The sequence below is a fragment of the Sphaerulina musiva genome (assembly GCF_000320565.1).
Source record: "Sphaerulina musiva SO2202 unplaced genomic scaffold SEPMUscaffold_1, whole genome shotgun sequence".
Lineage (NCBI taxonomy): Eukaryota > Fungi > Ascomycota > Dothideomycetes > Mycosphaerellales > Mycosphaerellaceae > Sphaerulina > Sphaerulina musiva.
This window is the reverse complement of record NW_016017383.1, coordinates 806,348-819,471: the sequence shown is the minus strand read 5'-3', so window position 1 is coordinate 819,471 and position 13,124 is coordinate 806,348. Positions and strand designations below refer to the sequence as shown.

Sequence of the window (13,124 nt, the reverse complement as noted above, 5' to 3'; positions counted from 1 at the left end):
CTTTTGGTGGCGTTCGTTTTATTTTCTTGGGCTGGAATATTCCTGGTTGGTGTTGGGTTCGGTTGGCTTGGCTTGGCTTTTGGGAGGCGAAGCAGTACCTAGGAAAGAAGATTGAAGGATGAGATTATGACACAGCAAGAGAGCCTGGCGAACAGAGACCACGGGTAGAAACACACACAGCATCCAACAAAGAGATACCCCCGCTTCTTCCCTCTTCCTAGGAGGGATGCAATGCAAAATGTCATTTGAGGCTTTTGAGCTCAATTACAACCCTACCTTAACCTATGTAATTGTCAAATGATACTTTCTTTTCAAGAACAAATAGTTCCAGATACGTCATGTATGTCAACGTACCAGTCGAAACCCGGACGGTGATAGAACTATAGTATCTTTCTGCAAGGAGATGCTTGCGAAGATGCTTGTCTTGTGATCGGAGGTATACTACGCCGAAAAGCTTCAGTCATGTCACGCGAGAGTGTCCGAGGCAGACCTTTCGAGATTTTTTACTTACCTCCACCATTCGCACACCACAACACATCATAAAGGTCCAGCAATAGCAGTAATGGTCCTTTTCGGGCTTGATAGTCAAGTATTTATGTGTTGATTTCATTGGTATCATACCATTATTATCCTACACATAGGTAAGGTAGTCATCTCCCGTATGTTGGGAGAGCAAACTATATTCATCATCATTTGGGGGGTATCTTTGAAATCCTCGCCTATGTCAGATCAGATCAGATTCCGTGAACATTAAACATTCCATGTTCTTCTTTTCGTCCGTTCCTCTCTAGACATGTTGTCCTTGCCTCTCGCGCTCGGAGCTGTTATCGACCTTGCCACGTCGCTCACGTCCCTTCTCGGACCAGGGGAAGTGCACGACAGGGAGGATGAAGAAGGAGTTGCTGGTGTCTGCCATACCCGCGAGAGCGTTGTACCTGTGAGGGAGGTGTGGTTAGTACGGAGGTACACACTGAGAGGAACACGAAGTGAATAGACGTACCAAGCAGCGAAAGCAGCAACGATGCCAAAGGCTCCACCGGCGCGCAACAGGTGCGTGTGTGGAGCGCCGTTGGAGTGCAAGAGATATGCCAAGGCCAAGAAGAGGAAGGCCAGCATGAGGGTGAAGAACAGCAGACTGAAGGCCACCGTCGAGCGCAGCGTCAAGATCCAGAGCAGGAAGGTGAAGATGAACCAGCCAAAGAGGTAGAGGGAGAACGAGTTCAGGAAGGGATCGGGGCTCTCGGCTTCGAGGGTTTCCATGATTTCAAATCCACCGGGTGTCAGAATAATCGCAGTCCCGATCCAGAAACCTCCGTAGGAGGAAAGAGCAGCTAAGATCATGATCGGTTAGGACTTTCCTCATCTCTGCAGCGAAATAGAAGGAAAGACGACCACTTACTAGCACCAAAGGTATTTCCAATAGCCATCTCCCACATTCCCGCCAACAGCTGTACCAAACCACCATACGCAAACGCCGCACCAATCACCAAATTCGGCTCCGACAGACCTCGCGTACCCAAGTTAATCAACGAGAGCAGGAAGGTCGTCAACGCGAACCCACACAGCCCCAGAGGAGCTGGGTTCGCAATCTTTCGGTTGGTATCGACTTTGTAAAGACCCGGCTGCAATTCTCCACCAAACGAAGCCAAGCGCGCAGATTCGCCGCTGTTGGTGTGCGCGTGATAGAGAGGGTTTCCGCCGTAGTCGTAGGGTTTGCGCGCTTTGGCTCCGTCGAGTCCATTGGCGTGGTCGATGCCGTTGGAGCCGTACGACTTTTCGGCTTCGCCCATTCGGACGTCGTTTTGCTCTTGCGCGGTAGACATGATTGATGTATTTCACAATCCCAAAGAAGTGGAACTATGGGTATAGAAAAATTGGAGAAGAGGGCAAGCAGGGAGCAGAAGTGAGAGGGAGGAGGGATTAGAGTCTCTATATGGATGATGGGAGGGAACTCACTCTCGTCTATCTGGCAACGCGGTCCACAAAAGAAGAGGCGTAGCCGCTCGTTCGTTCGTCGAACGACAACCTAACTCCATACCCTCCATGCTCTCCAGTCGTCTCCTCCACAGCACAGACACCAAGCCACCCGTTGTGGAGTGGAGAAGTAGCTTCCGTTTCTCCACAAGACCGAGTAAGTCAATAATACAAAGAGCGGGCGGTGGAGAAGGGGAAACTGGAGAGATGACATTTTTTCCTCCATATGAACCAATGACGGCTCGAAGTGCCTCCAGATTCGGGAAGGATGAGCACGTGCAACAGAAAAGGGTATATGCTGGTGTCGATCGGTATGATCTACGAGTTCGCTCCTGTTGTGCCTCCTACTATGTCGGCAAGATACAAGCACAATTCGCTCGGACCATGACCATAAGGATGGGATGGCCAGACGTGCAGGCAGCACACACACTGACATTCACATAAGCAGGATAGTAGACGGAGTTCTGTCGCGTCGCAGCCTTTCCCTCTTTCTGGTAGCGTAGCGTACGTTGGATTGGAAAACATTGAACGAATTATTATTGTACACGCGTCTGGGAGGTACTGCATTTCACATGTATCCGTAGTCATGTGGAGGGAGTGACTCTTGTTGCAGCAGACGGTGGATCGTGGGTGGTGGCAACAGACTACGTAGAGAGTCGGTGTACTACACCGGCAACAAAGTATCCGGAAGCGAGTAGACACGGAGAGAAGGAGAGAAAGGAGAGAAGGAGAGGAGGAGATGCACAGAGCGAGGAGATAGATGCGTTGTGATCGGCATTCGGCATTCGGCAATGATGGAATCTTCTGCTGCTGTTGGTGCTGCTGCTGTGTGACTATCGTGATGAATCGTGCACGATCTTCTGTCTGTGTGTGTGTCTGTCTGCGAGAGAGGGAGAGAGAGAGAGAGAGAGAAAGAGACAGCAGCGCTGACGTCGTTCCCACCCTCCTCATCAGGTCCCCAGTCTCCAAGAATTGCACAAGCTTTTTTTACACAGTCAAGCTCCAGAGTTTCGATCCATGACAAATTTTCTTTCTTCGCATTTCCCCTTGCCGGCGCTAACTCGCTGAGGTGCAGCTGCCCCATGGGCTATGGGCTTCCTTTCTCTCTTATTAATTCTGATGATTTATAATATTAAATTTTGTTCGTATACCGAGGGAAGCGCAAACAATAACATGGGGGAGATCACCAGGAGATGAATAGTATAGATGAACTGTTATGGTGGCTCAGAATTACTGTACCTAAGGTATCTACCCACCTGCTACTCCCGTACGGTAGGACGTACCTTAGGTAAGTTGTAGAGTAATCCGAGGTCGCTGCAACGGACGGCGGAGCGGAAGCGGAAGAGGTTTTCCCTCTCTCAGCCTATCTCTCTGCTTACAACACACTGACCTTGCCTCTGTGCTTGTTCTCGGGGCTTGTTGCCATTCGACGTCTTCTCTCATCGCTTGTTCCTACGTGTGCGCATCGCACAGTATGTCTGGCCACTGCAAGACGCGGCATAGGGCAGCGGGCATAGTCAACAAAGAATACTGTATTCGCTTCTAGGACGCTGTTGTGATAGATGTCGCGATACATGGCCTCCGTCGTGGATGAGCAGAGACTCATAGAGCCATGATACGCTGCTGAAGTGGCGATGGCGATGGTGATGGTGATGGTGATGGTGATGGCGATGGTGATGGTTACGGCGATCCTCGTGTCGCTGTTGGTTTTGGTGCCAAGTATTCTAGAACCAGAACGGCAATGCCCTCCTACCATCCAGCCTATACCACCTTCTTCCTACACCTCAAGTCCTATGACGAGCATCGGTCGCTTCTTCATGATGTGACTCTCGTATTCAACACAAGACATCGCCTACGCGAACCTGGCCGACGCGTGACACAGAGAATGATACATTTTTCCGGGGGGAAGAATATCGCCTCAGCCATCGATGAGAGAAGGATGCATGCCTACTCGTACGATCGTACATTGGTTCGACAGGCCAAGGGTCAGAGCAACGATTGTTTGATCCTTGCTCTCGGCAGATGTGCAGGCTCGCATTCATGTCGCTCCAACAAAAGCGCTCTCCGCCGCAAAAGCTAGCTGCGGTGGTAGATGTCTTCGTTTTTCCACAAACTCGGCAGGAATCTAATCAGATCCGGGTCAAGATGAAGTGGAAACTGATCGTTCTTTTAGGCCTCCTCCCTTCATATGCTATAGCGTTTGCTCAGGTGTATTCGAAAGCATGGCTCTGTGCGGCAGGCTGTCGCCGAGCGGTGGACAAAACCGTCTTCGACGTGCCCAAAGCCGTCAAAAACAAATGTCATCCTCTCTACGCCCAGTCTCTGTTCGCCTGCATCGCCCAGTACTGCACTCGGCATCAGACTAAAGTGGGATTGCCTTCCATCAATGAGACCTACTGCAGCAGTCATGGATCTCCGCTGCCGCCCTACGACTTCACAGCAGCACATCAACTGCTTTCGGATAATGTCACTTGGGTCTCATATCCTGAGGTTCGCCATGGGAACTATACCACCCAAGTCGTTCCCGATCAGAACTTCTATCAACTCGCCTATGATACAGAGGTATGGAGCGACCGCCCTTCGAGTCCTGTGGCGTATGCATGTCGAAGGAAAGGTTTGCTAATGACACCGATTTATAGAATGCGAGCAATACCGCAACGACGTTCGATTGGGCCCTCGCGCATGTTCTCACCACCACATTCAGATGGGTGTGCAGCCGCTAACGTTTGCCATAGCATGAGCAACATCGGATTTTGGGCCCTCGTTCTCCTGATTGCCGCTAGTCTGCATCAACTGTCGTTACTTCGAGAATCTGCACGGAAATCACCAGATTTCGATGGGACCAAGTCTCCCGCATCGAAGAAGACCGGCAGCTGGCTCCAGCGGAATCTGTTGGTTGCATCAGCTTTGCCTCATTCCAGTGCCATGGTCCCGAACCGACTCGAGGCTCTCCTCGTGCTCGCGTACATACTCATGAACTTCGTATTCTGCTTCTTGGGATACAACTACATGGAGGTCAGCCTCCTGGAGTAAGTGCTACCTGAGGCTTTGTCGAAAGTAGGGATGGTGTAGCTGATAACACAACTCTCTTAGCTGGCACGCTGTTCAGTACGAACGCTTCATTGGCAACCGATGTGGCTTCCTGGTACTGAGTAACTTTCCTCTCGTCTGGTTGTTTGCGTCCAAGAACAATCCTTTCATCTGGCTCACACATTGGTCCTTTGACACATTCAACTTCTTCCACCGATGGATTGCACGGCTCGCAGTAGTGCTGGCGGTATGTCTTGGGAAGTTCCTCCATTTCTTGGTAGTAATCCATACTGACACTGCTCGTCCAGCTCGTTCATGCCATCTGTTACACCACGGGAGATTCTAAACAAGGCATATATATCAGATCGTGGAAGAGAGATCTATGGTATCGCTGCGGCATCTTTGTAAGTGCATGCATCTCAACCTGACTCTGGAGTGGCATGTCTGACGTTGCTGGTCGAAGGGTCTCATCACGATGAGCTTCATGGTATTCCTTTCCAGTCGATACTTTCGCAGACGCGCTTACGACTTGTTTCTGGCCCTCCACATCGGCATGGCTGCGGCGATATTGATTTTGATCAAAAAGCACTTGTCTCTGTGGAAGGGTAACACCAGGAGAGATTTTTGGGCATTTATCTGGACATGTGTCGCTTTCTGGGCCATCGACAGACTGGTACGATTCTTCAAAATCTTTTACACAATGCTGCGAACGGGCGGCCGGAGGATCAAAACCACTGCGACTTTTGACCAAGATGCAGGCATTATCAGGCTTGATGTGTCGTCCCTGTTTCACGAACAATCGGTTCCTCGACCTGGTGCCTACTATCATATCTACGAACCGAAGCAATGGCGCGGATACGAGAACCATCCATTCTCGTTGTGTTCCTGGAGTGAGAGTCCCACACCCCCGAGCACGATCCTCGCATTGGAGGATGAGAAGCACAAGTCCGAACCAACAGTGATGGATGTCACTGAAGACGCCTCCACAGATTCCAGGACAGCCACATCCGGAGCGGAGAGGAAAGTCTCGCGAAAACACACTTTCCTGATCCGCCCACAAGCCGGCTGGACACAGAGACTGGCAAAGAAGCTCTCTTCCTCCGGTATAAACTCCACGCAACTCACCCTCCTCTACGAAGGTCCCTATGGCCAACAAATAACCTTGAATCGCCACTCCGACACCCTCATGATCCTCGGCGGAAGCGGCATCACCGCTGCCATCTCACACATCTCCCATCTCCTCGAAACTTCTCCCCACCACCAGACAGTCCGCATCCTCTGGGTCGCTCGTACTTGGTCTTTTTGCCATGCCATTCTCCAAAACGAACTCGCCCATCTTCTCCAATCTCATCATGATACTCATAAACTCCAGCTCGAAATCTACCTCACGGCAGACGACGAGAAGTTACCATCACCTCCCTCAGCAACAGCCAACTACAAAGTCTTCGCCGGCCGACCGGATATCGAAAAAGCAATTTTCGAATGTCGTGACCACGCTGCGAGAGACCTGGGAGTGTTTTGCTGTGGTCCGACTTCCATGGGGCTGGCTTGTCGGGATGCTGTAGGAAGAGTGTTGAAAGATAATGGCCAGCAGCAGGGTAACAAGGATGTGAGGTTGTATTATGAGAGTTTTTCGTGGTGAGTGAGGGGAGGGTGAAGTCAGTAAGGTGCTAGATGGGTAGGTAGTTGAGAAATTTGGTGAGTCTGTGAGAGAGGAAGAGGGAGATTTTTGAGGTGGAGGGTTGATGTGTTTGTGCGGTATATGTATGCGTAGGGTAGGTACCTAAGGTGTCTTTGCCAATTTATCCTCATGTTGGTTCGATACCTTACCCTTACCTACCGACCTGACCTACCTACCTTGCTTACCATCCATTGATCCATCCATTCAATCATATCTGATGCGATTTTCGAAACAAAAAAGAAAAAAAAAACCAACTTCCTTCCCCCCATAGAAAACATGACCGAAGAGAGAAAAAAAAAGAAAATCCGGATTTTTTGAAAGGAGACTTTTTTGCCCCATGTTCGTTCTTTCCAACTAGGAGGTACATGTACCTTCTATGTCAACCTTACCTACCTTACCTACATTGGGTACATACCTGGCTGTGTTGGTGTTGTTGGAGTTGGAGTTGGAGTTTTTCTTTTTGGTATATAAGGTATCTTCTCTAAAGTAAGTTACCAGGTACTTGACGAGATGTATGCAAAATCGAGGCAAGATCGGGTCAAAATCGGGTTCTGAAGAGGTTCGCAGCAGCAGCAGCAGCAGCAAGGTTGGCAGGATCTTTCTCACTGCCCACAAGTCCACAGGTATACACACAGGTACACACACCCACACCCACACACACACACTCTCTCTCTCTCTCACACACTCTCACACTCTCTCAGACACACACTCTCTCACTCGCTCACTCACTCACTCACTCACTCGGACAGCTTTTCTACGAGATAAGGAGGTCGATAATCCTTCATCTCACCTTTCCATTCCGGAAAGCCAAAGACACCCATGGCACTGTCTTCTTCGACCCAGGGCTTGCCCTCTCGCTCTTCGTACTCGGCGATGAGTTGTTTGGTTCGGTTTTGTCGCACGTCCAGGAATTTGCCTATATATATATATATTTGTCATTTCACGTGGTCAGCTTATTTGTTTGTCTTTTTCTTTCTTTTTCTTTCTTTTTCGGTGTTTGTGGTTGAGGAAGGATCATCATCATCATCATCATCATCAAGATCTCGGTTGTCAAAGAAGAAATGTTTTCGACTTACGCAAGGTCCATATGTTCCGGCAGACGTGTTTTTGATCCGAGTCGATGAAATGATGCTCAGTGGTGTGCCATCTGCGTTCGGGTATGGGAGTCAGGTCCATATTGCATTGGACTGATTGTCGAATAATGTCTAGGCAGTGGTCTGGACGACGTGATCAGCTATGTGTTCATCTATGTGTGTATGAATACATGTCGTCGACCCTTCTCTCTCCCTACCTTCGTGATAACGTTGATACTCGCTGTCCTCGGCCTTTCCAGATCTGGCCTGGTCGAGTGCTTTGCCCACTACCCACTATAGAAAGATTGTTAGGAACAAGACGCGGCGCAGTCTCATGATTATGGTCATCATTATCAACAACAACAACAACAACACATCAGATCATGGTTGTATGTGGTACTTACAACGCAGTGCAGGATATGAAATCCATCAAGTCCAATCCACCACCCCAGCGCGGTGTGATAGTACTCCTTATAGTTGTTCGGATAGATGGCTTTCATTTCGTCTTCAGTGACCAGAAAGTATCGATCACGCAGTAGTTCATGCCAATTGTCCCGGGCTTCGGTAGAATTTCCAAGGTATTGCTTGTAATCTCGGTTGTACTCTCTGTATACGATATCTTGTGTCTCAAAGATGGGTGTGCCGGTGAATTTGACAATGTCTCGCTCAATCCAGCTTTCAGCGGCCTCTGCAAAACGCCATTTTCAGCCAAATGATTACTGGCTGGCCTCGATGCCTTCGTGGCTGGACTTACTGAATTCGAGATCCTTCAGTTCAATCCCTCTGAGGTCAGAAGGATTGACAAGCGCATTCAGCCACAGGCTTGCCAATGAAGCTGTCAAGACCCAAGCTATGAGGAGGTATGCTGCTCGGCACCACGTCAGCAGCACGCCCGATCGTCCATGACGTATCCGGGCCTCGAGTTCCTGTGGTTCTAACAGTTTCTCCATGGAGTCTGAGGCTTGTGAGTCTTGGGTGAGCGAGACATATCGGTGTGGTTTGAGGAATGAGGAGAACTTTTCCATGGTGCACAGCTTGTTCGAGAGCACGAGTGAGTAGAAACAGCAGAAGGGAAGCTCGAGAATTCATTCACTCATGGCTGCTGCTGCTGTCGATGTTGTATCATTGGGGCAGCGGTTAGACCTCACCTCCCCCGTCCTTCTCCCCATGAGGTCTCGCTAGAAGTCGGAGCTTGAAATGCTGCTCAGGTGAGTCTGCCGATTGCCGTAGGGGTGGATGTGTGTAGGATGAATGCATAGGGTTTGCCATAGCAGCAAGGACCAGCCTTGGTCCAGCTCGCAAACGCATCATCAGACAGCTTTTGAGCCTGGTCGTGCCTTCGTGCTCCCCTGATTAGTCGATGTCATGATTTCAGCAGCAACATGTTGGTGTCAGGGTGGGGGGAGGTGGGAGGTGGGAGGTGGGAGAGTAAGGTAGAGGTATGGGAGGTAAGGTACCTAGGTACGGAGGTAGCTTAGACCGTGGAGGCTCGCTAAATTACTGGCCGAACATCGGAAGTGGTTGCCCACGCTTATCAGATCCGTCTATGGACGGGAAAAACTCGGCTGACCGGGTGCATCTAATCAGATTACCCCATCCCATCTGATAAGATTCTCCTCCACCCTTGAACGCCGCAGGGGCATGGAAATCTTCGCCATCCTGGCGCCGGAGCTTGTCTCGATCGCACGCTTCAACAATGCCATATCATACCATACCATCAGCTGTCTGCAACGCTAGCAGAAACGCACACCAAGGGCCATACCATACCATACCATCGTACTTGTGACGCTGACGGCTCTTGACCCTCCCCGCATCCGTCAGCTGCTCGTCGTGTTGCACCCAGAGCCATGTCGGCAATGTAGCTCCCATGCAATGAAGCAGCGTGGGAGAGCCATTCATGGTGGGAGCGAATGCCTCGAACTTCCGCAGTGGACAATGCAACTCTCCAGACCTCATGACAATAGGGACAGGACAGCACAGGCATGCTGCTGCTTAGGGCTCAACATGGCAAGCCGTCCGAAGAAGGCCATGGATGAAGACCCAAGTCGCCAGGAGTGAGTCTCTCGTTTGCCAGCTACATTACTCAGGGCATGAATATGATCACACTGCTGTGATGCTACTAATGCTGCTACTCCAGAGCTGCCCTGAGGCCTTGTGGTCTCTCCAAACACGCGAAACAAGCCGCCAAAGCACTAATGGTCCGCAGACCTCGTTGAGAATTTGTACCTCCTACCCTCAGCAGACAGATGGACTCAACTACTTGCCTCAGAGCACGAAACCTCAGCTTTCCACATCCAATGCACCTTCCCATGTTGTACCGCCGCATTCGGCGTAATCCAGGCCGCAACACATCATAGGCTTGCAAGGGGTATGGCCTCTTGAATCGCATGTTGCATACTATTATCCTTACTCGCTGAAGCAAGAGACAGCAAAATGTAGTCTAGCCATCAGCATCGGCACTTGCCGTACGAGCACATTCGTATGCGGATCAAGTCACTGAGAGCGAGGCCCGAAGGTCGGCGCATCGATCATGGACGAAAGCATCGATCACCGACGCCAATGCAAAGAGAATAAGTCGTCAGCCTGCACGTGGCCATCGATATTTCCAAAAAGGGCGTAGCTGTTGAGATGACTGGGTTGAGCTACAAGCGACCAAGTTTGTTCGTAGCACGCTCAACGGACCACTGAGCTCGACATCGCCCTAGTATCGATCACTGCCTCCAGAGGTGACCCGAGGAGAGATGGCAGAGCTCTCCATCTTGCCGAGAGCGCCGCCGCCGCCGCCCCTTCGTACCGTTCGTTTCTCTTAGCAAACATTGAGGGGAAAACCGAGGCCACAGGCTCATCTGGTAGATGTAAGACTACCTCATTCAGGGAATCCTGCCCAAGCGTACTCTCCTTGACCATGACCCAACACTCCAGAGGGTTGATTCACCCGAGACCGACCTCCTTGCCAAAGCGTCCCGAGCTCTGCCATGCTCCAAGTTGACTGCGTTGTCGTCGACTATGGTCTACAGGGTACACCAGAACTCTGCTCGGCCAGGAGCAATATATAAACGCCCTATGAAGACAGCGCACTGTCGAAGATTGTCTCTCTCTCAAGTCCACATCGGGGCACAACAAACCGCTTCTAGTATCCTTTGCTCAACTTTCCTTCGAACTACCTTCACCATGAAAGCAGCGACTCTATTCGCAGGGCTCTTTGCCATTGCTTACGCCGCTCCGTTAATGTCAATATTCTGAATCCTCCTCATTTGTCGACCTCGGCTAATTATTTACAGGGCCCCGGAGCTCAATGCTCGCAATGAAGGTAAGTGCAAGATCTACTGTTCGAACCAAATTCAACAAGAGACAACTGACTGGCTCAACAGTATCGCCTACCGAATTCGCCAAGCGCGGTGATGGACGTGACGGTGGACGCGACGGTGACGGACAATACATCGCCAAGCGTGGCGATGGACGCGATGGTGGACGCGACGGTGATGGACAATACATCGCCAAGCGCGGTGACGGACGCGATGGTGGACGCGACGGTGATGGACAATACATCGCCAAGCGTGGTGATGGACGCGATGGCGGACGCGACGGTGACGGACAATACATCGCCAAGCGCGGTGATGGACGCGATGGCGGACGCGACGGTGACGGACAATACATCGCCAAGCGCGGTGATGGACGCGATGGCGGACGCGACGGTGATGGACAATACATCGCCAAGCGCGGTGATGGACGTGACGGTGGACGCGACGGTGACGGACAATACATCGCCAAGCGCGGCGATGGACGCGATGGTGGACGCGACGGTGACGGACAATACATCGCCAAGCGTGGTGATGGACGCGATGGCGGACGTGACGGTGACGGACAATAGAGAGGTATCCACGAGCAACTTTCGCTCCACGACGGCGAAGGCTGGGAAAAGCAAGTACCGCGTACTGGAGGAGGTCATGAGTTGGGGGGCCTTGAGTCTTGAAGAGGAAAAGTGGGCTAAAATACATGTATGGCAATGTCATGACGTATGGCGATAGTGATATGCCTATAGCTCAACCTGTAGGCTGTAGGCTTTGTAGTAGGAATGATGATGATGATGATGATGATGATGATGAAGCAGAGGAAAAAGATGTGATGTTGGTTGTATTTTGCCATAATCTTTCCCTCAATTCTCAGAGCACTCACTCATTCACTCAACTGACCAATCGCGCTCCAAGCTAAACACGTGAAGTTCTTGGTTTTTTTTCTCCTTCTCCACGTGATTTACCCTGGACTCGGTTTTTCTTTTCATCTCGAAAGTAAGTCAGTGAAGTCCATCATCATGCATGATAAACCTACCTTACCTTATGTAAGGAACCTGGGGACTTGAAAACCTTTATACAATAAGCCAGCTAGCTAGCTAGTTGGTCGGAAAAATAAATCCATCCAATCGATTAGGTAGGTAAGGTAGGTAGGTAGGTAGGTAGGTAGGTAGGTAGGTAGGTAGGTAGGTAGGTAGGACAAAACTTTTTCTATTCGGCAACTAGAATTTTCTTCGTATAGGCTGATTTTTCTTTTATTATCGATATATGTTAATCAGGAATCAGTCGGTTGTTTATGTATATACGTATGAAGATAAGAGGAGGAGGAGAAGGTTAGTCTGTCTCTGTCTAGATAGATCGATCAGTTTGAATTTTGTTATGGCCTGAATTGCGTCTCATCGAAATTCTGCTCCGTATCTGGCCGATAGGTTTGATATCGGCGGCAATGTCAGTCAGTCAGTCAGTCAGTCAGTCAGTCAGTCAGTCAGTCAGTCAGCATCAGTATTATAGTATGTCTTAGTAGCGGGAGTTTATGGTTCTATGCTGATCATTGAGAAGGGAACGAAGGCGGAGCCGAAGCCGAAAAAAAGGCATATGTACCTAGGTAGTAGGTACCTTTGTCATCACTACCCTGTCGACGAGAGGCAAACGTGTGGTGTGATGTGTACCTATACATGCAACCAAGGGTTTGGGAGGGGGATTTTTTTTTGCTCAAATGCACTCACGAGGTACCTCCTAGTTGGGGGGTTGGGAGACATGTGTCTCTCTCGCTCTCTCTTTCTTTCTCTCTTACTCGAAGCTGCTCGTCATTTACGGCTGGTCCTGGAGTTTTGCTCAGATGCACGCACGCACCAACTTGGTCCTCCACATTCGACAATGATACCACAGCCGGCATGACTCGCGTATCGTAATGTCGCATGTATCTGGCGGATTTCGATGCAGGATCAGGGTTGCAGATGAGTTGGCTTGCCCTACAGACTGTCGTAAGTTCGAAATGCTGTCTTATCGAAGTAAAATAATTATGGCAATAGTGTGTTGATCCCGCGAGCGGTGATCGAAGGCAGAGCCTGGTGA

The 13,124-nt window shown here is 50.3% G+C and overlaps 5 protein-coding genes across 5 annotated transcripts; 2 read left to right on the top strand and 3 right to left on the bottom strand.

Annotated features, from left to right (window-relative positions):
* Positions 1 to 599: 599 nt before the first annotated feature.
* SEPMUDRAFT_145692 (Grp1_Fun34_YaaH-domain-containing protein) lies at positions 600 to 1,993 on the bottom strand. Its single transcript, XM_016903205.1, has 3 exons — positions 1,400 to 1,993; positions 1,001 to 1,331; positions 600 to 935 (listed from the first exon to the last, which is right to left on the bottom strand). Exons 1-3 carry the CDS (start codon positions 1,821 to 1,823, stop codon positions 788 to 790), a joined length of 903 nt encoding a protein of 300 aa, XP_016764570.1. The 5' UTR covers positions 1,824 to 1,993; the 3' UTR covers positions 600 to 787.
* A 1,356-nt stretch (positions 1,994 to 3,349) lies between these two features.
* SEPMUDRAFT_112497 (uncharacterized protein) lies at positions 3,350 to 3,793 on the bottom strand (the record flags this gene model as incomplete). Its single annotated transcript, XM_016900981.1, has 2 exons — positions 3,350 to 3,674; positions 3,756 to 3,793. The coding sequence occupies 2 exons, from the start codon at positions 3,791 to 3,793 to the stop codon at positions 3,350 to 3,352; spliced, it is 363 nt and encodes a 120-aa protein (XP_016764569.1).
* A 296-nt stretch (positions 3,794 to 4,089) lies between these two features.
* SEPMUDRAFT_55800 (Ferric_reduct-domain-containing protein) lies at positions 4,090 to 6,646 on the top strand (the record flags this gene model as incomplete). The annotated part of the gene is made up of 6 exons (XM_016909376.1): positions 4,090 to 4,536; positions 4,614 to 4,654; positions 4,710 to 5,003; positions 5,068 to 5,251; positions 5,313 to 5,408; positions 5,468 to 6,646. The coding sequence occupies exons 1-6, from the start codon at positions 4,120 to 4,122 to the stop codon at positions 6,644 to 6,646; spliced, it is 2,211 nt and encodes a 736-aa protein (XP_016764568.1). The 5' UTR covers positions 4,090 to 4,119.
* Positions 6,647 to 7,126: 480 nt separating this feature from the next.
* Positions 7,127 to 9,125, bottom strand: SEPMUDRAFT_145691 (uncharacterized protein). The gene is made up of 5 exons (XM_016903204.1): positions 8,513 to 9,125; positions 8,163 to 8,446; positions 7,977 to 8,052; positions 7,762 to 7,902; positions 7,127 to 7,601 (listed from the first exon to the last, which is right to left on the bottom strand). The coding sequence occupies exons 1-5, from the start codon at positions 8,781 to 8,783 to the stop codon at positions 7,423 to 7,425; spliced, it is 951 nt and encodes a 316-aa protein (XP_016764567.1). The 5' UTR covers positions 8,784 to 9,125; the 3' UTR covers positions 7,127 to 7,422.
* Positions 9,126 to 9,434: 309 nt separating this feature from the next.
* Positions 9,435 to 11,629, top strand: SEPMUDRAFT_129390 (uncharacterized protein; the record flags this gene model as incomplete). Its single annotated transcript, XM_016902283.1, has 4 exons — positions 9,435 to 10,126; positions 10,178 to 10,988; positions 11,040 to 11,068; positions 11,130 to 11,629. The coding sequence occupies exons 2-4, from the start codon at positions 10,765 to 10,767 to the stop codon at positions 11,627 to 11,629; spliced, it is 753 nt and encodes a 250-aa protein (XP_016764566.1). The 5' UTR covers positions 9,435 to 10,126; positions 10,178 to 10,764.
* Between the last annotated feature and the right edge of the window lie 1,495 nt (positions 11,630 to 13,124).

Bases quoted from the DNA above. Each gene is read 5' to 3' on its own strand.
- SEPMUDRAFT_145692 (XM_016903205.1), bottom strand. From the start codon at position 1,823: ATGTCTACCGCGCAAGAGCAAAACGACGTCCGAATGGGCGAAGCCGAA. The intron at 1,332-1,399 runs GTAAGTGGTCGT...TCATGATCTTAG, and splicing joins TGGAAATACCTTTGGTGCTA to CTGCTCTTTCCTCCTACGGA. The intron at 936-1,000 runs GTACGTCTATTC...CCTCCCTCACAG, and splicing joins GTTGCTGCTTTCGCTGCTTG to GTACAACGCTCTCGCGGGTA.
- SEPMUDRAFT_145691 (XM_016903204.1), bottom strand. From the start codon at position 8,783: ATGGAAAAGTTCTCCTCATTCCTCAAACCACACCGATATGTCTCGCTC. The intron at 8,447-8,512 runs GTAAGTCCAGCC...GGCGTTTTGCAG, and splicing joins ACTGAAGGATCTCGAATTCA to AGGCCGCTGAAAGCTGGATT. The intron at 8,053-8,162 runs GTAAGTACCACA...ATCTTTCTATAG, and splicing joins TTCATATCCTGCACTGCGTT to TGGGTAGTGGGCAAAGCACT.